At 36.4% G+C, this 25,761-nt stretch overlaps 1 protein-coding gene across 1 annotated transcript in view; it reads left to right on the top strand.

Moving 5' to 3' along the window:
- PDE7B (phosphodiesterase 7B) overlaps nucleotides 1-25,761 on the top strand; it is a 453,333-nt gene that overhangs the window by 160,056 nt on the left and 267,516 nt on the right. The window contains exon 2 of the mRNA XM_072637668.1: nucleotides 4,088-4,148. Coding sequence (XP_072493769.1) covers nucleotides 4,088-4,148 — 61 coding nt within the window. The remainder of the gene's footprint in view (nucleotides 1-4,087; nucleotides 4,149-25,761) is intronic.

Consider the following 25,761-nt stretch of genomic DNA (forward strand, 5'->3'; position numbering starts at 1 on the left):
ATTTTCTTAGTAAAGAAACTGGAGTGGTTTGTCATTTTCAGTTCATTTGATAGATGAGGACACTCAGACAAACAGAGTTAACTGACTTACCCAGGGTCACATATCTAGGAAGTGTCTGAGGCCAGATTTGAATTCAGGAAGTTAAGTATTCCTAACTCCAAACTCGGTGCTCTGTCCTCTGAACCAACTAGTTGGCCCAATAAAACTTGAAAGGCTCCCTGTTTCCTCCAAGATCAAATATAACTCCTTTGTTTTATATTTAAAACCTTTTCAATCTGAACCCATCCTATCTTCCAACTTTATGATACATTACTCTCCTCCTCATACTCTCCCATCTACATTCCAGCCAACTGTCCATCCAACTGTTTCTCATATGTATCTGATACTCCATAGCCTATCTTCATGCCTTTCCTTTGTCTGACTTCCATGGACCATATCTGCCTCTTGTAATCCCTGGTTTCCTTCAGGTTTCAGCTCAAGTGCTACCTCCTCCATGAGATTTTTCTTAATTCTCTTTCCCCCACACAAGCAGCTAGTGTCTATTCCCAGGTTATCTTAAATGTATTCTGCATACCAATGTATCCATATGCTATCTCCCCCATTTGAATCTAAGTTCTTTGAAGGAAGGGACTATTTCACTTTTGTCATTGTATCCCTAATAACTAGTACAATCCCAGGCACAAGTAGGACCACAAGGGAAGGTTTCTACTGGCACAACAAAAGTTTCCATCCTTAGACTTCTTGTCTTCAATATTTTCATTAATGATTTAGTTTAAAAACATAGATGTCATACATATCACATTTGAAGATGACATACAGTTGAGAGGCAAGAAGGAGTATTAATTTGTTGGATAAATTAAATGGGATCCCAAAAGATATCAACAAACTAGAATAATAGATCAAATCTAACAAATGTTGAACATTAATTCACTGTTGGTAGAATTGTGAATTTATCCAACCATTTCAGAAAGCAGTCTGGAAAAGAGTTACAAAACTGTATATACCCTTTGACCCAGTAGTATCACTGCTAAGTCTGTTTCCAAAAATGATCACAAAAAAAGGAAAAGAACCTATATGTTCTAAAATATTCATAGCAGCTCTCTTTGTGGTGACAAAAAACTGACAATTGGGAAGATGCCCATGAACTGGGGGATGGCTACACAAGTTGTCATATATGATCATGATGGAATACTACTGTGCTATAAGAAATGATGAGCTCATTGATTTTAGAACAGACTTGCACAAAATAATGCAGAATGAAATGAGTAGAACCAAGAGAACATTGTGTATACTAAAAACAGTGTTTTAAGAGCAACTCTGAGCAACTAAATCATTTTGACTATTTTAAATATCCAAATTAACTACTAAGGACATTTGAAGTATTTGCGTCCAGAAAAAGAACTGATAAATAGAAGCGTGTATAGAATGCTTTTACATATACTTACATATTTCTATCCAACAGTAGCCATCTCTAGGATGGGGGAAGAAAAAAATTTGCTTGATGTATTGATTATATATTTAAAAGGAATGGCAAGTTGTGCATAGTGGGTCTGCAGTTTCATGTGCAACCACCTTTTTGTTGTTTTATTGTGTTGTGGAAAAGTTTGTTTGATTTCATAAATGAGAAATAAAAGAAATAAACATTTTTAAAAAGAAATGTAAAGGAGATAAAATAATGCTTAACATTTTCTAAGATCTACAACAAGATGGTAAAAAAAATGGTTATAGCTAAGATGAACCCATAGTACTTGAGGACCATGAAGTACTTTCCTCACAAAAAAATCCTGTGGTGTAGTCTGTACAAGTCAGTTCAACAAACATTTATTTACAGCATGGCCACTTCCTAACTTTCCAGTCTGTTTTCACTTTATTCCCTTCCACACACTCTAAGACACATTGTCATTGACCTACTTTCTATTCCTTGACATGCCTTTTCACTGAATATAAATCAGTCCATTTGTAAATCATCATGTAGATGAAACCAGTTCGCGTGAAGGGGCCCTGATTCAGGAAGATTATAAGATGTTGTGTTTTAAGAACTGAAGTGCAGAAAAGATGTGGTGAACTCAGATTCATGCCATTTGTAAGTACTAGCATTGGGAACACAACCTAGGTTCTCTGGTTACAAGTCCAATGTTCTTTCTGCTACACTGTCAGAAAATGGAATGTGTTTTTTTGGGGAGAAGATGGATGATCACTTGTGGAAATATTAGGAAAGGGAGTAAAGCAACATCAGATAGAAGGCTAGTGATGACCCCTAAGTTTCCTTCAAAAGCTAAGATTCTATGATCAGAAGCATTGGGATTCAGAGTTGAGGCCCCAAAGATCATCTATGTAGTGTACAGTGGACTTGGAGTCAGGAAGTCGTAAGTGCAAGTGTGGTTTTGAGTGCTTACTAACTGTGTGACCCTGGAAAAGTCATTTAATTTCCCTGTCCCTTAGTTTCCCCACTTTAAAAATTGGGATAATAATAACACCTATGTCCCAATGTTGTTGGGAGGATAAAATAACACTTGGAAAATACTTTACAAGTGCTATATAAGAGTTAGCTATCACTAACTAACTGAGAGAGCTCTCAATATTACCCTGGAAGCTGAATGGCTTTGGAATCAGACCAAACTGGTGACCTGACCTCCGGATCCCATTCCTTATTGTGGTGGCCTAATGTAAGATATCAAGGGTTAGGTGAGAAAGGAGAAGAACGAAGGTGTTTGGAGAGAACGTTTGTGCATGTGTGAGATAGAAAGCATTTCAGATGAAATTAACTGGACCATGAGCCATGAAAGACAGAAGAAAGAAAAGGGCACATCATATTGTATGATTCCCCTGAGGAGAAAGAAAAAAGGTAATGGGGAAATAATGCTGAGTCAGATAGTTCTTTTTCTCAATTCCAAGTATCCCAAGACAGCATGATCATGGGGTTAGTGAGGGGAGGCAGTATACATGGGATGTGTGCATGAGGTTGGCATAAATTAGATATTTACCATTCTGTTAGCACCTCTATTCAAAACATTTAATAAGTACTGTGTAATTAGTGAGTTAAATTAATGATTAATGATGTTGAATAAAAGTACTACTATTGACGTGACTTAGTTGTCTTAGTAGATGTCCCCTGACTCCTTAAGAGACCTCTCTTTCTTTAGAATCTCACTGTTCATATTGTCAGTGAGACTGATGCTATTCCTGTGGGTTTTTTTGGTAATTTTGGACAGTTGGTTGTAGCTCTGAGAGGTTTCCTTTTTGAATATGCCAGGTATTGGAGGATATCCAAAACTGAATGAAATTAGTACCAAACCATTGAGTCTTCCAAGTAGGCTGCACACCTTCCATTAAAATGAAAAGCATTTGATTCAGCTGATTGCTTGTCTGGCCATGACCCCTCAGGATAACATACAGAATTAACTCTGTGCAGGTAACAAGAAGAGCCCCTGGAATAATTTGTTCTTGATGAATAAAAAACATTCTTAGTTTACCCATCCCAGAGGTTTTACTCTTTGACAATGACCTATGGGGGTAGACTCAAATAGTCAATGAAAATAAGAGGAACAGAAGTCATCATAGAAATCATCATCATTTTTGTGGAGATTTTAAGAAGCAAAATCTATAATGGCAGCCTTCCTATTCTCACCAGAATACTGGACTTGTACACAGAAAATACCTTCCTTGGAAATTTAGCATCAATACACCCTCGGGTGTATCACTTAGCCTTTTTGGATCTCATTTGTTCATCTATAAAATGGGAAAAATAATAGCGCCTACCTCACAGGATTATAATGAGAACCAAATCAGATAATGAAGGTAAAGTACTTGACAAATCTTAAATTTCTATAAAATGTGTTTTTATTGTTATTATTATATGCATAGCCATACATCATTCAGTCAACAAGCGAGTCACAAATTACTCACAGGTTCAATTTCTTCTTCTATAAAGTAGGAATAGAAATATTTGCCATACCTACCTCCCAGAGCTTTTGTGAGAAAAGCAGATTGCAAACTTTACTGCACTATATAATTGTGAGACAGTATTGTTTTAGAAACACTTATATTGAATCCTGAATTAAATTTAATCATCATCTTTCTCTTTCAGAGGTGTGGCGAAATCTCGTTTGATAACCCTGATCAGAATGCCAAATGTGTTTGCATGCTAGGTAAGATGTCTCTTTTCTTTGAGCAGTTAAGGAAGCATGTGCACTATACTACTCTGTTTCATTGTGCCCATAAGCAGTTGGCAAAGGAAGGCTTGTGTGTCCAGCCAAGTAAGAGCAGTTGGTCGCCTGTAATAAACAGAAAGGTGAATCATTTGATGATAAACAAGGAGGTCTGTTATGCAACATAGTTTCCATACTTGGATACTTTGATGGATCTTTAGTGTTGGTCATACCAGTATTTTCCAAGTAGTGGAGCATCACAAATTCTGAAGGATAAACACTGAAGGATAATCATTTGGAACCACTGGTTTTTGTGCTTGAAGGAGATAGACTACAACTTATTCTTTAATTATAGGGAGAGGGACTGACCTGTGATTTCACTGATACAGGGGAATGTCAGATGAGGAAATCCTCTGCCAATGAAGGTCTGAACCTCCTTTGTAATTTAATTGATTTTTTAAAAAGAATTATATTAACAGTTTAATTCCTCATTCAGTTAAATAGCATTTGTCAAGCATTCACTTTGTCAAGCATTAACTCAACCCAGTCAATGTTCTTGTTCTTGTTGTTGGGGTTGGGGGGAGGCGGGGGTCTTGGCAAGTGTACTGAGAAAAAAACAACCATCATCTTTACAGTTAACAAGGCATGGCTTAAAGGAGAGATTAGTGATATATTATTGCTTCCCATTCCAGAGCATATCCCTGAATTACAAAATCATCCCCTGGGAGAAATGCATAACTAAGTAAATCTGTTATAAATTTCTGAAGACAGCCAGCAATTACCACATATAGCATTTGCAACTGCACATTAGAAGTGTCGTAATGAATAATTCTTGGCTTTTCTGTAATGTCGTCTTCAAAGCACTTTGCTCACATTAACTCATTAATATTCATAAAGTGCTTTTAGGAAAGAAGTATTTCTTATTTCCCTCCTATATTATAGATTAGAAAACTAGGGCAGTGAGGTTAAGTGTTTTATTAATTCCAAAGAGTGAATAATTGTCAAAACTGTGATTAAAATTCTAGATGTCTTATGTCTAGGCTTATATGTCAACCACTAGACTGTATCCAGTCAACTCTCAGTTATCTGTGCTAAGAAGATAGCACAGAAAAATAGAAAACACCAAAAATCCTAAATCACACTCTAACCCAAAGCTTCACCTACCAATGTTTGGCCATCTCATGCATTGCTATAGCTCCAACAAAGTGACCTTTGTGCAGATGACTTTAAACCTAAATTTATGGTCCTGATCATTTTCCTCACCACTAGTCTCAGATGTCCAACTGTCTGCTGTTTATATCTACCTGGATACCAGCCATTACCCCAAACTTAAGATAGAGGCTTAACCCAGATAGGGAACTTCCAGGTGAGAAAACTCCCTCTACCATTTCGTGTTAGTGCCATCTCTGCCCCTTACCTAGAGCATCAAAAAGTTAAGGGATTTGCTTAGGGTCATAGAGAAGAACTTGAACCTAAGTTTACTTGGCTCTGGAGGTGGTTACCTACTATACTATACTGCTTCATTCTTTAAATTTAACACGTCTAAAATTGAACTTACTCTCTTTTCCCCAAAATCTGCTTCTTCTTACTTATTTACTGCTTTCATCCTTGGTTTTATCTTTGATTCTCTTTTCTTCCTTCCCTCCTACAGTCAGTTTTCAAATCTTATTGATTCTTCTCCAGTAAAAACCCTAGACTATAGTTTCTCCTACCAGCCTGAATCATAGGAGCAACCCAACCAGACTTTCTCTTCTGGTTCCTGTCCCCTCCAATCTATACTTCCCTCTGCTGCCAGATTACTTTTCGAATCACAGGAAGTTGAACTGACAGGGATTAGGCCCAGGCCCAAAGACACTTTACATTTTCCAGATTTGTTTCATATTACTTCCCCTTCACATATTCCCTTTTTGCTGCCAAAATCAGCTATTTACCATCATCTCCTGTTATAAATCCTATCCTCTTCTAACTGTGCCTTTGTTCTTTCCGTCTCCTATACCTAGAATATCCTCTCCCTGTTCTCATTTGTTGTTGTTGAGTCATTTTTTACTCCTTCTGACCCCATTTGGTGCTTTCTTGACAAAGACACTGGAGTGGTTTGTCATTTCCTTCTCCAGCTTAATTGACAGATGAGGAAACTGAGGCAAACAGGGTAAAGTGCCTTACCCAGAGTCACACAGCTAGTAAATGTCTGAGGCCAGATTTGAACTCAGTTCCTCCTGACTCCAGGGCCATTACTCTATCCATTGCACCACCTAACTGTCTTCCCTGTGTTTTGGTCATCTTTATTAGTTGATTTCCTATAATTTTCTAAGACCCCATTCAAATATTATCTTCTCCATGAAGTCATCTTTGATCATCCCAGTATAAACGGATACTTTCTTTTTCAGATTCAAATAGCACTTTGCTTTCTCTGTTCTGCTTGCTAAATTTTGAATTCCATGCGGAAAAACTTATCCAGTTCTTATCTGTCTACAATTTCTTCAGCAGAGCATCCTGCTTATATAGAGTGCTGAGTTTTAGAACCAGAAAGACCTGTACTTGAATCCTGCCTCGGATTCTTATTAACTATGTGAGCCTAAACACATCAGTCTCTCCACAGTTCAGTTTTCTCTTCTGTAAAATAAAAATATCTATGGTACCTTCCTCACTTTTTTGTGAGGATAAAATGAGATAATGTAATGTTCTTCATAAATCTTGAAGTTCTAGACAAATATCAGTTATAATAATATTGTGCTACCTAAATAATATTGTGCTATGAATTTATCAGTTTCCGCATTGAAACAAGATTGAAATCCATTTTATTCCCTAGTAGACGGAGCTACTAAGATATTCTAAGGTTAAGAGATTTGCCCAGCGCGTGTGTGTGTGTGTGTGTGTTGTATTTTAAAGTGTGTTTAGTCTATGATCAGTAGACATCAAATGCATATTCACCTTATTAAGATAAACTCATTTAATTACTACAGAATTTAGACAATGCTTAGGTACAAACCCTGTACTTTATGGTGGGAAGTCATGGCATGTAACCTTATGAACAATTCAAATTATAAAATAAAAATCAGAGGAAAGAGAAAAGCACATTGGACCATGGGTAGGAAGTAGCTGATAAGTATCCAAGACTGGAATCTAGGTCCTTCTGACCTGAAGTAAAGCATTCTATAAGCTAAGATGTATTGATTCTATAATAAGAATAAGAATAGTGAAAACTGACTTTCATTTCATTCTCTATTGTTTGTGGAATACTTTTCTCATAACAAGTCTAAGAGGTAGTTAGCACAAGCTAGCATTTTCTCTATTTTATAATTTAGGAAATAGAGAATCTCAGATAAAAATAATATCTGGCATTTCCACAAAGCTTTAGGATTTCCTAAGCATTTTACAAATATTTTGATTAACTGGTTTGCCCAAAGTCGCACAGGTACTAAATGATGAAGCCAGGACATGAACACAGATTCTCTAACTTAATTCCTAGTACAATGTTCTTTTCCTCACACCATGGAAACACAATTATGTTTGTTGAATTAAATTGAAATGAATTGAATTCTCCATTAAACCTTTAACTGGAGTTTGACAAAGGAACTAAATAATTAATTTCCTTTCCTTTTACTATAACAGATTTATAACATAACAGACTTAGTACCCATTGAAATGACTTCCAAACCAGGGAGAAAGATGAAAATGGGGGGAGGGAAATGGAGATCAATGGATTTCCAGGAATAATATGATATAGAACAATTACCTATTGAATAGCCAAGAGTTGGTTATAGTTTTTAAAATCTCTTCTGTGATCCACCTATATAGTGTAATGACTCAAACACCAGCTCTCTGTCCCTCACACCATGCTATGAGTATTGTTATTATCAATTTCAGAGGTTGAAACTGGAACCTAGAAAAGTTAAGTGATTTGCCCAGGTTCCCACAGTTCATAAGTGCTGGAGACAGGATTGAAATCCAAATCTTCAAGGATTTTTCATTTTAAGAAAGTTTTCCACTACCCTTTGCATCCTAGCACAAAAATATCCCCAGTGAATAGGCTTAAAGAATTTGTGACTGCTCCACAATAAGGGATGCTAACATGAGTCTTCTAACTCTGAGGCCCACATAGTTCTACCATACCAAAACCACTCCAATAAATCCCTGCCAAGGGGATAAATCTACTTGATACTGAACAGAGAACTCCAAGTTGGCATAAATAGCCTTAACCAAGGACAATAAGGGTTAATAAACCTCTCAAAGTCTTTAAAGAATACCAATGATTTGGTACCCATGGTACCCGTTTAACTTTTAGTGTTTATTTACACTAATTATGCAATGTTTTTCTATTGCTGTCAATTTCCTATAACTTTGAAGAATAAGTCATCTCTCAAACAGAGCATAAATAGGAATCAAAGAACCGTAATATCTCTGAGTTGGAAGGACCTCAGAAATTATTTTATCTAGATGTAGCTGAACAGGAATCTTATCTGCCATGTTCCCTTCAGAGTGCTCCACTTGCCTCTGCTTTAAGATTGTCAGCATTGGGAAATTGAGTATCTTTCAAGGCAGTTAGTTCATCCTGCCTTGCACAACACTATTTATTAGGAAGTTTTTCCTTATGTCAATCCTAAATCTGCCTCTCTTTAATTTCCACTTATTGCTTCTGTTTCGATGAGGAGATGGAGAGGGAGAAGGCTTCACAAAAACAAAATAGATCTAATCCTGTGACTCCATGAGAACTGGGGTGTGCTGAAGCCAGATCGACCCAGCTTGTGAGAGCCAACTGTTAAATCTTCAGCAGGAGCATTCACATCTTAGAAATCAACAAACTTACAAACTGGGGAGGGATTGATTTATTATTTTGTTGATTATTGATTTGTAGACAATAAAGTGATGGAGAAAATGTTTAAAATGGAGATTAAACTTAAAAGTGTGTCCTAGGTGCATTTTTTTTGGAGAACTGCTAATGATAACTCTTCAGGACTTGTTGCTCTAGCCATCACATCCCATCCTCACCCCTAAATCTTCTTTTCTCTGGACTAAAATATTTCCAGTTATATAAATCCTTTTATTCCATGGTTTTGAGTTATCTCATCATTCTCTAAATCCTTCTTCGGATCAACTCATTTATAGCTAATAACATCTAGCATTTATGTGGCACTTTAACGTTTGCAAAACACTTTACATTTCTTATTCTCATTTGATCCTGTGAAGCAGGCATAATTATCCCCATTTTACACATGAGGAAAATGAAGATAAGAGAAATGAAGTGACTTGTCACCAAGGTTACACAACTAAATGTCTGAAGTAGGATTTGAACTCAGGTTATCCTGAATCCAAGCTCAGTACTCTATCCACTTCAATACTTAGTTGCCTTAGCAGCTCTCAGGATTCTTTATAAAATGTGGCATTCATATTTCTAAAATGAGGAGCATAATCCTCTAGATGTGGTCTCAACAGGGCACTGCCTCGTCTCTTGTTCTACTTTCACTAATACAGACCTTGATTACATTAGCTTTGCTTCCTTCTAGGTCACACTATTGACTTACATGGGGCTTGTAGCACAATAAACCATTTTCTCCCCAGATTTCCTTTAAGTGAAATCTAGTCAGAGAAATCAAATGTACAGAAAAATCAGCTTCACAGAATTTTCTAATCTAATCCTTTAGACCAATTAGATAATTACAATGTGGAAGGCAGTGATGGGAACCAGTCTGAGATATCCTGTTGCTTCAACATGTCCAGCTTTTAGCTAAACTTATTTCATCATCTCTGCCCAAATACACTTCTAATCTGTTATAGTCTTCTTCCTCCTCCTCTTCTTCCTCTTTCTCCTCCTCCTCCTTCTTCCTTTTTCCTTTTTTTTGTCCTCATGTTAAAAAATAAAGAGAAAGCCAGCTGTCAGGGACATCATTTGCAGTATTCTATCCCAAAGGTCTTCCCCCAGTCATTCTAAAAAGATTAGTTTTTGTACATTAGGCTGTCTACCTTGCAAGCATCATATTTCCAACCATCCTAGTCCACAATTCTGCTTCCTTAAACAATGGCTTTGATTGAAAGTGGTGCATATTCTAAACTCCCCACAAGTTCCTCTGAATCGTTCAACTCTACATGCTTGGAAGTGGGGACAAAGTACTGTGGTGAAAGAGTCTTATGGGAAATACATGGTTTCAGGAGGGTAATTAGTGTGAGGTAGGAAAGTAAACAAGGGTGTACTGGGAATTAACTCTTTGCTTCTTAAAACTGTTCATATTTGCAGCACTGTTTGGAATTCTTTTGGTTCAGTCATGAGTTTGATCTCAAGAACATTTAAAGAGGGGCTTACAATTTCAGATTCACATCTAAGTACATACAATCACATAGAAAGAATGTGCGTTGTGATGAGATATGACTCACATAGTCTTTGGGAGAGGAAAAGGGGGAAAGGGTCTCTCAAATCACAGTTTCCACATAAGGTCCAAGGATTGATTTTATGTATCTTATTCTCTAAAAATACAAAATACTTGTTTGGATCTAGATACTGAGAACAAATGGGGTAAAAGAAAAAAATTGGCAGTTCTAATTCATTTCTCAGCATATTTGATGAATTTATTTTTCAAGCCATGTGAAACAATAATAAATCCTGAGAAAAGAAATTTAATCTGAACTATCTCAAACACTTAATTAAAGGTTTCAGAAGAAAGCTCTGGCTTAGACTTGTTGATTCTTGCTGCTGTTTCCCCTCTATTCATAATTGTTATAGTGGAGTGCTTTGAGCAGTAAGCCTGAATTTGTGGTTCATAGGCATCTGTGTACTCATTTCCTCATTTCAAACCTTTTTCCCCCTTCTATTATTTTGACAGCAAGGATTTGTTTCTTTCAGATTTCCCCATAATCCATAGGATGATTATATAAAGACCAACTCCATGACTTTACATATGAATTAACTGAAGCTGAGACATACAGTTTAGATCACTTGCCCAGGATCACAAATCTATTAAGTGTCTGAGACAGGATTTGATCTCAGAGCTTCTTAACACTAGGTCCATTACCGATCTGTAATGTCATCTCTGATCTGTGGCATCATCCTTTAAAATCATATGCACTGAACTCTCTATTTGCTGTCATGAATTGTAATGGGATATTCTGATTACTCAGTGTCTCTTGGAGAGTTACTACATGTACCAGTTCAGAGAACCTGTCTAGCACAGGGTGTGGAACTCTAAATCAGGGGTTCCAAAACTCACTTGGTTTACCACCCCTTTTCCCTTTTTTTTAAAATTGAATTATTTTATTTGTTTTCAATGTTTGACAATCACTTCCATATATCTTAGATTTTTTTCCACTCCCTCCCCTTTACTCCTCCCTCCCTCCCCACTCCCTCCCTGAGTCTGGGTGTACAGTCTTATATAGGTTCGACACGTGTATTCCTATTAAATGCATGTTGCATAGAAGAATTAAAATGAATGGGGGAAACCATGAAGCAAAACAAAACATAACATAATACAAAAGAAAATGATCTATTTCTGTCTACAATCCAATTCCATAGTTCTTTCTCTAGAGGTGGAAGGTGTTTTGCCTCAAGAGTCCACTGGAAATTTCTTAAGTCCATGCATTTCAATGAAGTACTAAGTCTACCAGAAAAATTCCTCACATACTGTCTACCACCCCCTTTTCAAAAAAATTACTCAGTGCCCTCCTGGAAATCTACTTTAACTCCTTTAGTTTTTTTTTTAATTTGCATCATTTCAAAAAATATATAAAATATATCTTAAATGATTCATCCTAAATTTAATAATTTATTATAAATTTGTGACTTTTTTCCTGCATTGAAATTTTGATGCTGCAACATTGCATCATGTAACTGTATGGTACTGTGTTGTAAGCAAGTCATCCCATGCACATATTCCTGCTGATGCACGCTGGACTTCCCAACAATGTCCAACACACTGACCTGCCAATGCTTGCTTGTTGAGACCTGTTGGTGGACTTGACTGACTGGTTATTGCATTTTGTGTGATTATTTGGAAAATAATATAACCACTACAGTTTTAACTCTATTAATCAACAGATGAAACACATACTAGTAATTTTTCAAAATTTTCTTATTTTCTTTCCTTGTGCTTCTACCACCCTCTTATTTTTATTCAAAACCTCCCCACTTGCACCCAAGACTACTACCAATGCCCTGGATCATTCCAGTACCCCACAGAGGGCTGTATTGCCCACTTTGGAAACCTATGCAAATGGTTAGGTAGCATAGTACAAGAGCAGTTAGGTTCCACAGTGGATAACATGCTGGGCCTGAAGTCAGGAAGACTCATCATCCTGAGTTTAAATCTGGTCTCAGACACTTACTAGCTGTATGATCCTGGGCAATTCACTTAAACCTTCTGGCCTCAGTTTCCCCATCTGTCAAATGAGCTGCAAAAGGAAGTAACAAACCACTCCATTATCTTTGCCAAGAAAACTCCAAATGGGGTCACAAAAAGTCAGATATGACTGATGCAGCCGAACAACAACAAAGCATACTGCAGAGGAAAAAATATTAGATCTGGAGCCAGAGGACCTGGGTTGTAATCTAGGCTCTTTCATTTAATACCTATGTGATTTTGAAATAGCCACAGCCTCTCTGGGTATCAGTTTTCTCTTCTGTTTATAAAATGAGGGAGGTTGGTCTAGAACTCTAGATGACCTCTAAGGTATATTCCAGCTCTGACTCTATCTATGATCTAAGATACTGTGAATGGTTTGCAGAAGACTGCCATTATTTTACAAGCTTTGGACTGTTTGTGTGTACCTACTTACTTATAAAGCTCATCACCATGATAATATTTAGGTATCACTTCAAGATTTGCAAAGTGTTTTATATGTTGTGATTAAGTTGTTCAGGCATGCCTGACTCTTTGTGACGCCATTTGGTATTTCCTTGGCAAAGATACTGGAATGGTTTGCCATTTCCTTCTGCAGCTCATTTGACAGATGGGGCAACTGAGGCCAGTAGGGTTTAGTGACTTGCCCAGAGTCACAGCTAGATTTGAACTCAGAAAGATGAATTTTCTGATTCTAGTCCCAGCCTTTTATCCACTGTACCATGTAGCTGTTTTACATATATTAACTCATTAGATCCTCACAATAACCCTGGGAGGTAGGTACTATTCTTATCCTCTTTTTACAGATGAAGAAACAGGCATACAGAGGTTAAAAGACTTTCCCAGGGTTTCAGAGCTACTAAACTTCTGAGAGTGGATTTGAACTTAGCCTTATGCCGACTCTAGATCCAGAACTCTATCCACTCTGTCACCTAATGAATACAGTTCACTCTTCTGCTGTGATTCGTCAAGCCTTTATGTTTACCTACACTCCAAGGCTTGATTTTTAGAGGGTCATTATTTGGTACTATGGGTTGATTGATGTTTATAGACTGAGTCATGCTGCTCCTTAGATGTTAACAAAGCACCTAAATGTATTTCTAGGTTGCCCTGACTGTAGCAGTCAGCCCCAAATCTTGCCCCCATGTCTTCAGATTGCTTACTGCTTGCTTTTGTGTCTTCTGGACTGCTCCCAGGACTCGGAGATGATGGTATTGTAGAAGTAACACACATTCTCGTACATACTCTTTGTCCTGTGGGTGGGCAATTTGATCTGTTAATAAATAAGTTCAGAAGAGAACGAAGAGAAATGATATCTCAAAGAGAGTCTATTGACTCAACCAAGATAGGGTTGATTATTAATTTTCAAAACATCAGAGCATAATAAAACAAGAGTCAATATTATAACTATACTAAAACAAGGAGCATGGATTCCAATATCAGCTCTCCCAATCCTGTGATGTTGAGGAAGTTTGTGAAGACCTCTGGCCCTCAATTTCCATGTCCACTATAAAATTAGGATAATAACCAAGGGTGTGCTATAACCAACTTAAATCAGGCCTTAGACCTGATTGTTAAATTTTTAGTGTGACCATTTATACTTCAGAAATCAGCAAACATACATATAAACACTTGATTTATTATTTTGAGTGTCTAAATTTATGTAGTGATGGAGAAAATATTAATAATTCAAATTAAACTTGAATTTTTAATTTTTGGGGGGAGGAGTGCCAGTTGTTAAACTTTTGCCAGCACACCACTGAAACAGTCTTCTTACCTACTTGGCAATTTTGTTATGGAGACAAAATAAAAATATAAATAAATATAATATAACAATAAATAAATATAAATTTATGTAAATAAATATAAAATATTTATAAATATTTATGAATAAATAAATTTATAAATATTTATAAATTTATATAAATAAATGAATATAAAATATTTATAAATATCTATGAATAAATAAATTTATAAATATTTATAAATAAATATAAAAATATAAAATAAATAAATAGGGTATAAATAAATAAATAAGATAAAAATAAAAACATCCCGTGAGATGGCACCCAACATGTAGCCCAGATTCAATAACTTTTTGTTGGGAGTAGCAATAATGGTGATAGGCGATGCAATGGATAGAGTGCTGGGCCTAGAGTCAGGAAGATGAATTCTCCTGAGTTCAGATTCAACCTCAGACCCTTACTAGCTGTGTGACCCAGGACAAATCACTAAGCCCTATTTGCCTCAGTCTCTTCATTTGTCGAATGAGCCAGAGAAGGAAATGACCAAACACTCCAGTATCTTTGCCAAGAAAATTCCAAATGGGGTCATGAAAAGTTGGATATGACTGAAGAACAAATTCATCAGATGCTCCTGCTGGTAGACTGTGTCCCTAACCCATACCAACCATCGCATAAATACACACAATCACAAAGGAGATCATCAGTAGAACCTCAGCACTGCTACTTAAGAAAAGGAAGTAAAAGTACACAAGAGAGTATTTTTGTTGATTGCCCTAGATTTTGTGTAACCCTGGGATTTTCCTTCTTTGTACCTCAGTTTTCTCATCTGTAAAATAAGAACATTGTATTAGATCAGTGTTTGTTAACTTGGGGTCTATGAACTACTTGATAAAAATATTTTGATAACTCTATCTCTATCTAGTGTTTCCTTTGTAATCCTATGTATTGAATTTTATGCATTTAAAATATTATTCTAAGAAGGGAGGCATAGGCTTCACCAGTTGCTAAAAAAAGGGTCCATAACACAAAAAAGTCTAAGAATGACAGGACTAGATAATCTCTAAATTTCCTTCAAGCTTCAAATCTCTCATCCCATAATTCTCTATGTACAATATTAACTAGGTTGGGGGATTTTTCTACTTTAGTCAGTATCAGAAAAACAACAATTCTTTTTCCCCAAGAGATCACATCTCCCCAATATTTCATTTCTGAAACAGAACAGTAATATCATTAATTACAGTGAAGAAAATTTATCTGTTTTTTGGCTTATATCATTTTGTCGTCTTGGGAGACTGGAGAAATGTTTATTATTTTTCTAGTATTGCTATCATCATCCTGTGATTTTGAATGTGGACTTTTTAAGAGTTTAATAAATTATTTTTTCTAATGATCTCTAAACCAAAATGAGAATCATACATGACAACATAAGGAAAACTTATAGTTATCTGCTAAAAATCTTTATAATTTTTCAAAGTCATGTTGATATTCAATTCACCTTTGGCCTCAGCTATTTTATTCACCATCATTTTCAACATATTTCCAGTAGGATACTCTCTATTCAATCAGTGCAGATCAATGAATATTTTCAACATACATATCAGCAAATTATAAAATTTATAAATATTTCTCATGTAAATTGCTAAAGAAAGATTCTTGCAGATTCTAAGAATGAAATCCCCATGCAATATGTTACATTATACATGTAACTTTTACAGTTAGTGTAGTTAATATCATTGATGCCTTAAAAAAAACTGTACCCAACTCTGTTTCCCTCAAGAGTTAAAACATCTCAGGAGTCCAAATTAATCCTTTCAAGGTCATTAAGCTCTTCATTCATAAGATATGGAAAGGATAATTAATGTTTCCTGTGTTCTCGATGATGAACTTTCTGATTTTGCCAAAGAAAAATGGGTCTAAATTAGGTTTAGATCAGCACAGTTTAGACTTCACACAGGGCTTAGTTTGAGATAGGACCATAACAGAGCAGAACAACTGTGGCTTTACCTCAAGCTGGGAAATTTGCTCCAGGGCAAGAAAATTTTCAGGATTCCCCCCCAAAGCATTTATTATCCTCTAAGGAAGAAGGCAAAGGGGAAGATCAGTGGCAGGTCAGAAATACAGTGGGGTAGAGCTCCTCATACCCACCAAGAAGTCTTCCATTGCCTTTTGGATGGTTTTCAGTTTCAAATCTTCAGAGATTATAGTATCCCATGATTATCCTATGACAACGCTAGGAGTGTCTTTAAAAAAAAAAAAACATTATTTCAGGGAGAAGCTTAAGGTCATTTGATAAACCTAGAAACTTAACAGAGACAATTAATTCCACCTGTTTCTTTCCGCTTTTTCAAATCTAGAACTATTTCCTTCTCCATTTGCAGTAGTTATCCAAAATGTATATGCAAACAGAGTATCCTAAAAATCTTAGTGTAGTTTTAAGCTTTAACTGATCTTTTGGGATACCCCATATATGCATCTCTATAAATATATGAGTGTATGTGTGTGTAGGTATAGTATATGCAGTGCTGTTGGCCTTGATACAAGTAGGAACACAGTGCCAGTCACAAACAGAAACAGGTATATGACCTCACCTTGTCTCGGACCCCATAACAACAGTAAACTCCTTTGACTCCTGCTTATACCTTACCTTACATTAATAATAAGGATGTGTCTATTGTTATGTCTTTCAAAGAATTTTTAGAATTTTAACACATGCAGGGTATGCAACTTATTGCAAAAGAACCTTTAAGGTGCCATTTTGATCCATAGGTTCAAATGTTTTCTTTTTAATAGTCAATGAAATTACTCTAAGCAGAGTAGTATCTTGCTTTCTATACCTTTCAATCGAGTGATGATAAAGATGGAGTTTGAGCTATTTCTGATACTTGTCCCAGGTACAAAACATCTTATTTATAGTTCTGACTTTATTAAAAGCCTAGTCCAAACCCGCTTCAGAGATAACAATGCATATTTACATACAGCTTTTAGATTTGAAAATACTTTTCTCTCAACAACTTCTAGGGACTGGGAAGATATATATTATCATTTTCATTTTACAGATGTGAATGAACTAGGAAATAGCAAGATTCGATATCTTATGTAACATCAGAGAGTAAGAATTCAGGTCCCTCTGATTAGTGTCTAGTGGGGGTTTTTTTTGTTTGTTTTGTGCAAGGAAATTGGGGTTAAGTGATTTGGCCCAGGGTCACAATAAGTGAGTATCAAGTGTCTGATGTCAAACTGGAACTCAGATCCTCCTTACTTCAGGACCTGTACTCTATCCACTGCACCACCTAGTGTCCTTTCCATTGCACCACATTACTTCTAGAAGTAATGAACCTGAGGCTTAAAAGAAAAAAAGAAAATTGACTTGCCCAAAGTTAAAAGATGAGTCAATGCAAAAGACAGAAATTGAACCCAGATCTGATTATTCTCCTGACTATACCATGGCTTATCAAAGTGAAAATCAAAGTACTTAAAACCAAAAAGGTACTAAAGGAGAATATGAGATTCCCTTCAAGAAGACCTTATTAAATTGTGAGCTTCTCCAGGGCTAGGACCATCTTTTGCCATTCTTTGTATTCTTGGTGCTTACACAGTGTCTAACACATAGTAGGGACTTGATAAATGCTTATTGATTGACTGACTTTGACAATAGAATAAATTATCTTGGATATATATGTCTGATTTGTTAGTTTAGTGGTGAAAGTGCTGGATGAACAAGACCAGGGTTGTCATTCCATCCCTAGGTGTGCCAGTTAGCTCTGTTCTGTGACTGTTCCGAACCCTTAACACAGGCCACCCACCTTGTAAATACGTGCTCCTGGTCACAATCTAGATCAAATAGGAAAATACGGGTGACTCAGTGAAATGTCATCACTACTACTGTTAGGAAAACAATTCAAAAGTGGGACAGTAGAATTATCACTCATTCTGAAAAGGTTGCCTGCATGTGGGTTGTGGCTTATTACCAGTGATGTGCAGGAAAAAAGAAAGGAAGGAAGAAAGGAAGGAAAGAAGGAAGGAAGGAGGATGAAATGAAAACGTCCTAAATAAATTCATATCATAAACAAATAGAAGGCAAAGGGTATAAATCCCTTTCACAAATGTGGATCAAGGAAGAGCTCATGACCAAACAAGGAATAGAGAGATAAAAGGGATATAGAACTGATAGGGAGAGAGAAGATAAACTGGTTTATTTTGATTACCTAAAACTGAAAGGTTTCTACACAAATATCAATGCAATTAACCTTAGAAAGGAAACAGTGAACTAATAAGATATCTTTGCAGCAACTTTCTCTAATAAAGGCCTCGTTTCCAAGACATAGAGGAACCTGATTCAAGTTCCTGAATAAATAAATAAGCAAACAAACAAACAAACAAAAATAAATAAAAGTTCCTGGAAAGATAGATAAATAAAAAAATAAATTTCCGAATAAATAAATAGTGGAAAATTATGGACAGATAGTTCTCAAAGGACAAACAAACAATGTACCAAATCACTAATAATGATAGAAATATTAAAACAGTTCTGTAGTTCTGTCTCATACTTATCATATTGGCAATGTTGACCTAAAAAAGAGAGAGAGAAATGTAGGAGGGGCTGCAGGAAGACAGGTGATACGAACGCACTATTGGTAGAATTGTGAACTGGTGCATCCGTTCTGGAAGGTGATTTGGGGACTATTCCCAAAAAGTCACTAAGCTGCGTACAGTTCCTTGGAACCACTAATACCATTACTAGACTTATATGCTAAAGAGACTATAAAAAGAGGAAAGGGACTCATTATGCCAAAATCTTTAGAGCCCCTCTAAATTTTTTGTTGTAGGTAAGAATTGGAAACTGAGGAGGTACCTATCAATTATGCTATATGAATGCAATAGAAAGATATTGAGCTATAAGAAATGACAAAAGAGATGGTTTCAGAGAAACCTAGATTTGTAAGAACCGATGCAGAGTGAGTACAACTCAGAAATTTATGCAGTTTTTTTTTTAATTACAAAGAAAAACAACCCTGAAAGACATAAGAATTCTTACCAATGCAATGACCAACCACAATTTCAGAGAACTGGGCATGCTGCCCACTTCCTAAGGGAGAGTTGATGACCTCAAGGTGCAGGATGGGACAAATTTTCAGACATGGCTGAGATAGGGATTTTCTTTTTTGCTTGATTGTGCTAATTGTAGCAAGAGTTTTGCTTTTATCACTTGAGGGGTCAGGGATTTTAGGAGAGAATAAAGAGCAATGGTGTTAGAAAAAAAGAAAAGGAAAAGGTCACTGAAGCATTTAAAAGAAAATGCACAAAAGAAAACAAGAAAATTCAGAAGGAGGCATAGACGAGCAGAATAGCTTTGAGACGAAGCATGTTGAATTTATGACATACTTTTTAAAAAGGAAGTAGCAGAGATTTGCAGTTTCATATATAATCATCCTTTTTTTTGTCATTTTACTTTGTATAAGGATATAGACTTTCTTTGAAAAAAACATTCCTAGTGAAGGGAAACCAATTAGAGACCTGAGTTAAAATTCTGACTCTGATATTTGCAGACTGTGTAACCCTGGACTTTTAGAGTCTTAGCTCTCTCAAATGTAAAATGGAGATGATAAAACTTGCTCAACCTACCTCAAAGGGTTGTTGCGAGAACAACATTTGTGAATATTAAAACACTATAGAACTGTGAGTTATCTATCATCACTATTATTATTGTGGTTAATTATTATCATTTTTGGAGTATGGACAGAATGGGATATTGGAAAGAACGCTGAATTTGGACCCAGGAGCCATGGGTTCAAATCTATATCTGACACTAGGTTTGTGACTAGAAGTAAGTCACAAATTCTGATCTTCCATTTCCTTAACTATAAAATGGGAATAACAATACCTCTCATATCTACTTTGTAGGGTTTTGTGAGGCTTAAATGACATCATAGAATCACAGAGCTATAACTACATAGGACTTGAGAGAGAATTGGGTATAAGCTTCCCTTTACAAATGAGGAATTTGAGACTAAGAGAAGTTAGGTCACACAATTTGTAAACAGCAGAATCAGGGTTCAGGTTGTGCAACTATGTACACACACACACACACACACACACACACACACACACTTTTCTATATTTCCCCCAAAAAGCAGAATCAGGTTTTCTGACTATAAACCTAGTGGGGTTTTTTCTACAATACCAACTACTTGTAATCTCAAATTCACATATAAATGTTAGCTGTTATTTGTTGTATAACTGTTATAGCCTGCAAAATGTAATAATAACATATGTCTTACAGAACTTTGGCGAGGAAAGTGCCTTGTAAAGTTTAAACTGATAAAGTGTGAGCTGCTTTTGCTGTTATCAATAAATATAATGGGAACTTTATTTCATGATACTTGGTCTATTTTGGCAACTTGTTGCTAGCTATATACATATAATTGTACATATAATTGACACTTTTCTATGATGTTATCCATGTGGGCATTTCCTTACAGTGAAATAGATTGAAATTATCCATTATCCATCATCCCCCCACAATTACTCTACAAGGTATCTATCCAATATGTTGGGGCCTTGCTCCACCTCTCTTGTGGATACCAATGGAGCACACATAAGTACATTGTGTGATAGTATTTTTATTATATATGTGCATATATGTTAATATAATATACAAATATATTAGTAAATATGTATGTACATTTATCTCTTACTACTTTTCTGTCTACCATCCTTTTAAAAAAAATTCCATGACTCATCAATGTGGTGATTTATTTGGAAGTCTCAATTACACGGGTTCCGAATATTAAAGTGGTGAGAATATGATTGTTTACACTTGAGATAACCATAAAGCACCACCTAAAGGTCAATTTTTCTTGGGAAAAACTGTTCTCAAACTTTAGTCTAGGCTAAGATCACACGTATAGGCATAAAGACTGACTTCCAGATCTTTTATGTGCAGAGTCCTATAACTAAAGGGGGGGCTTTATAAGGGGCTCAAGGATGGGGTAGGGATACCCAATAGAAATTGTGACTGTAGATGCTAGATGACATGTCATTGTTTTCTTCCAAATAGTACTTCTGAAAGTTTGGAAGATACCCCACCTCCAATACACATGTATGCAACTATGTACACACACACATACGCGCATGCGCGCGCACACACACACACACACACACACACACACACTTTTCTATATTTCCCCCAAACATCGTCCAACCTTTATGTGCCCTCAGACTTGTAGGGGGTAGAAAGTATGAAAGCCTACAACTCCACCAATAACTATTTCCTCCATATTGGGGCTAACAGTATCAGTTAGTCACTTAACAACTATTTATTAAATGGTTAATATGTTTTTAGGCACTGCTTTGTGCTGGGAAAACAAATATGAACAGAAAAGAGAGTCCCTACCCTCTAGAAGATACATGCTAGAAGAAAACAGTACATGAAAAGAAACTGAAAAGTGCTGGGGGTGGTATGGAGAAGAAGGGATTCATCCTGAGAGTGTGATAAAGAGTGATAGAGTCGGTAACAACCATGTCACTCCATTCCATGTGCCTTCTTCCCTGTATCCTGACTGTATTGGGCACAAGATTCATAATCATCAAATCATCCTTCACCCAAGAAGATACTTCTTTTGGCCATAAATGAGGGTCACAGAATCATAGATTCAAAGCTAAAAGAGATTGTAGAAGTCACCACACCCAAATTCTTCATTTTCCAAATATGAAAACTGACTCTAAATCTGGTACATGTTGCAATACACCACACAACTACCTAATGGCTGTTATTCATTCTTTTCATATTTAATTCTTCATGACTCCACTTGGGGTTTTCTTGGCCAAGATATTGGAGTGGTTTGCCATTTCCTTCTCCAGCTCATTTTTCTGATGAGGAAACTGAGGCAAACAGGTTTCCAGTACTGATCACCCTAGGTAAAGTCTCAAATATATCTGTTTCCCACCAAATAGTCACTCAGTATTCACCATTGGACTTTGCCAATCAGCAAACATTGATTATTCTTAAGATGAGCTAAGCAACCTTATGGATATCAAGTATAAAATATAGTCCCTGGCTTCATAGAGATTATAATAGAGTTTTGTTTTGAGATTGGACCTGTAATTTCATAGGTGTAGAGGTTTTCTAAGAAGACAATGTAGATTGGTAATTTCTGCAATTTATTGTCATCAAGAGTTTCTTAGGATTCTGAGAATTTAAATGGATTGCCCAGAGTCACATAGTCTTAAACCTAAGGACTTCCTTAAGGACTTAAACCTAAGACTTCCTAACTTTAAGTTCAGACTTCTACTTACTTTGCCAAGCCGCTTGTCTGCAATTTAGTTATTAATAAGAAATTATGTTTTGAAACCTGAATAAGGAATGCTATTTTGTTTTCAGAAGTTTATTTTTTTTTAACTCAGTTATTACTCACTTTGATACTTTGATAATGTGGTCCCTCCATGGGTATAACATACAAACCGAATGCGTCTCATCCTGTGTAACTCAATTGTCTTTCCATAAATATTCCATAGAAACTTTGCCTAATGGCACTGAAAACCTTCCCAGTGCTCTTTTAATGTCTTAGGTATACCAGTGGGGCACACAGGCTATCTCGCTAGTGTCTTTCATTCCCATCTCACCTCCTTTTCTGGTCGTACTTTGTCCTTAATAGTGTTTTTGGTGAGCACATTATTACTAATATGCTGCAAACAATGGATACTTATCGTGAATCTTTTCATTTTTCTATTGCATTACTTATTATTTTGATTCTTATTAGAGAAGATCATAGTGTACTTCATGGTCCCAAATCCTGGGTCTCCACTGATTCAATTCAGTCTCAGTGGAAAGGGGGACAGGTTTCCCAAAAATCGCTCTTAGGTCATGCTGGCTTTTCCCTACAAACCCAAGGAGGGGGCTAATGCCCAGGCCTCTCCAGAAAAGGTTAAAGATTTCTCAGCCTTTCATTCCCCTTGTGGTAGCCCTGGCTCCAAACACATACATTATATGGAAGCACTCTGGCTTATAAAATAGATGGAATACAGGATAGCCTTTGTTTCACCTTAAAGAATGTGCAAATACAAAGGTCTTACATATAACCCTACAAATGAACTTAAAACATTCTCCTTCCCTCAGGTAGCCAGGTGATACAGTAGAGTAGATAGAGCACTGGTCCTGGAGTCAGTAAGAGCTGACTTCACATCCAGCCTCAAACACTTACCAAGTGGGTGACCCTGGGCATGTCACTTAACCCTTGTCTGCCTCAATTTATTTTCTTCTGTAAAAGGGGGTTAATAGCAGCACTTAATTCCCAGGGATATTTTGAATATAAAAAGAGACAATATTTGTAAAGCACTTTGCAAACCTTAAAATATGTAAAAGCTAGGTATTATTAATAGAAGCAGCTAGGAGGCATGGTGGATAGAACCCCATGGTCTGGAGACAGAAAGATCTGAGTTCAAATCTGGTTGCAGACATTCACACTTACAGACCCTGGGCAAGTTACTTAACCCTATTTGCCTCAGTTTTCTCATCTGTAAAATGAATTGGAAAGGGAAATGGCAAAATACTCCAGTGTCTTTGACAAGAAAACTCCAAATGGGGTCACAGAGTTGGACATAACTGAAATGAACTAACAGCAACAAATTATTATTAATACTGCTTGACTGTTTGACTGTATCTGTACTGGAACAGACCAGCAGAAAGGAGGAGCTTCTTTCTTCAACAGCATAGGCTACCATTCGTAGCGACTGTTCTGGTGACAGTGCTACTGCCCAGAACTTGGCTGATTTCTTCACCAGCTAAGGCAATCAACTTAAATTTCTGTTTGTGGAAACCGAAGGTAAATATATATTATTTGTGAAAAACTAGTTTCTTACAGGCCACTCACTGTCCCTTTGTTATCACATTGGTCTAGAAATACCTGTCTTACCCCGTGTTATACTAATAACAGAACTGTTGGGTTATGAAGCTAGTGAATTTGCTTGCTGGGCAAATGTCTCCCCTCTACTGAAGAAGGAGAGGTACCATAGCATATAGTAAGTACTTAATAAGTGTCACTTGACTGATGGACATGGCCTAGTGGATAGGGAGTCAACCTTGAAACCAGAAAGACCTGGGTTCCACTCCCACCTCAAAGGGGTGCTCAATGCATAACAATGGCCAAGCCATTCACACTTTCAGTGCTTTCAAGATAACTCTCTAGACTAGAAGTTGCAGAGAAGATATTGCAGAGAAGGTATTGACATGCATTGGTAGATTGAGTATCCCCATTTGTGATTTCCCTGAATCAAAGAAATTGCAGGTGCTGTCCAAAAAGGATGCCAAGATATTGACTGGGTTCCAGGCATATCATTTCATCAATATGAAAAATTTCTGGTGTCAAAACTCTCTCCACAGATCAGCAACTTCCTAATGGAGATCCTCATATTATCTACACACTATAGTCTTTAAGAGTTTGTCTAAATCAGGTGACTTGCCCATGCTCAAATAGCTCATATGTGCCAAAGGAGGCAAGGCTTCAACCCAGATCCTCCTGACTTCATGACCAGTGCTCTACCCACTGCACCACACTGCCTTTCAAATGTATTATTGCAGTGACTTAATAAGCTGCTCCATCCAACTGCATTTCATAGCCTGAGAAATTTCATTTTCCTGTTTTGATAAATTAATCTAATTCACACCGTTATAGATCTCTCTGAGGAGTCTTTATAGGGGAGTGTTCTCAGGTTTGGTACAATTAGTACAATATCACCTGTCATAAACAGGCACACCTTTTTTCCTGCTTGCACTCTGTGGAAGATTTCTTCCATGACCCTAGCAAATCCCTTTGGTGAGCATATGTCTCACATCAATATTAGTAGATAGTTGAACAAAGTTATCTGTAAAGTAACATCTGTCATAGAGCCTTGTACAATGTTAATATATTCACTAGAAAAATCTTTTCTGAAGACATCTTTCAAGGTCACATTCTGTTTTATTGAATCAAATGCTTTTTTAAAAATCCATAAATAACAGATAGAGCAGGATTATATGTTTTCTACCCCTCTCAATCCTTTGTAAAAATGTGCCCTGCTAAAGAAAATCATCTCTAAGAACTTCCCTTCTCATATGTTCATTTGAATATTGTTAATACTTACATAGATAATTCCCACAACTATTTTTAAAGATAAGAAAGCATAGGTGTTAGTCAATAACTTCTGACATATTTTTGGTCACTTTTTTTTTTTGGAAAAATCTAGTTGTGATCTTTTCCATTCTTTTCTAATTTCTTTTTAAAGATATCTATGAAGTTGATCCCTTAATGCCTTTAAAATTGTGCTGTCTTCAAAAGGAATTTTCTTCTATTTGTATTTGGTTGGGTCTAGCTTCTCTTCACAATTTCAACCTGTTAAATGTCATTACTACTTGTTCACAGAGTCTATAGGGTTCTAGTGCTAACTCTGTTGTCAATGAAAATAGATCACTATTAAAAAAAAAACTGGCACATCTATTGCATTTCTCATATGCTGGCCTTCTGGTTTCATATGCTTTCAGGCTGATGTCTAAGCCTGTTCTTATGCCAA

This window comes from Notamacropus eugenii, chromosome 2 (assembly GCF_028372415.1).
Source record: "Notamacropus eugenii isolate mMacEug1 chromosome 2, mMacEug1.pri_v2, whole genome shotgun sequence".
NCBI lineage: Eukaryota > Metazoa > Chordata > Mammalia > Diprotodontia > Macropodidae > Notamacropus > Notamacropus eugenii.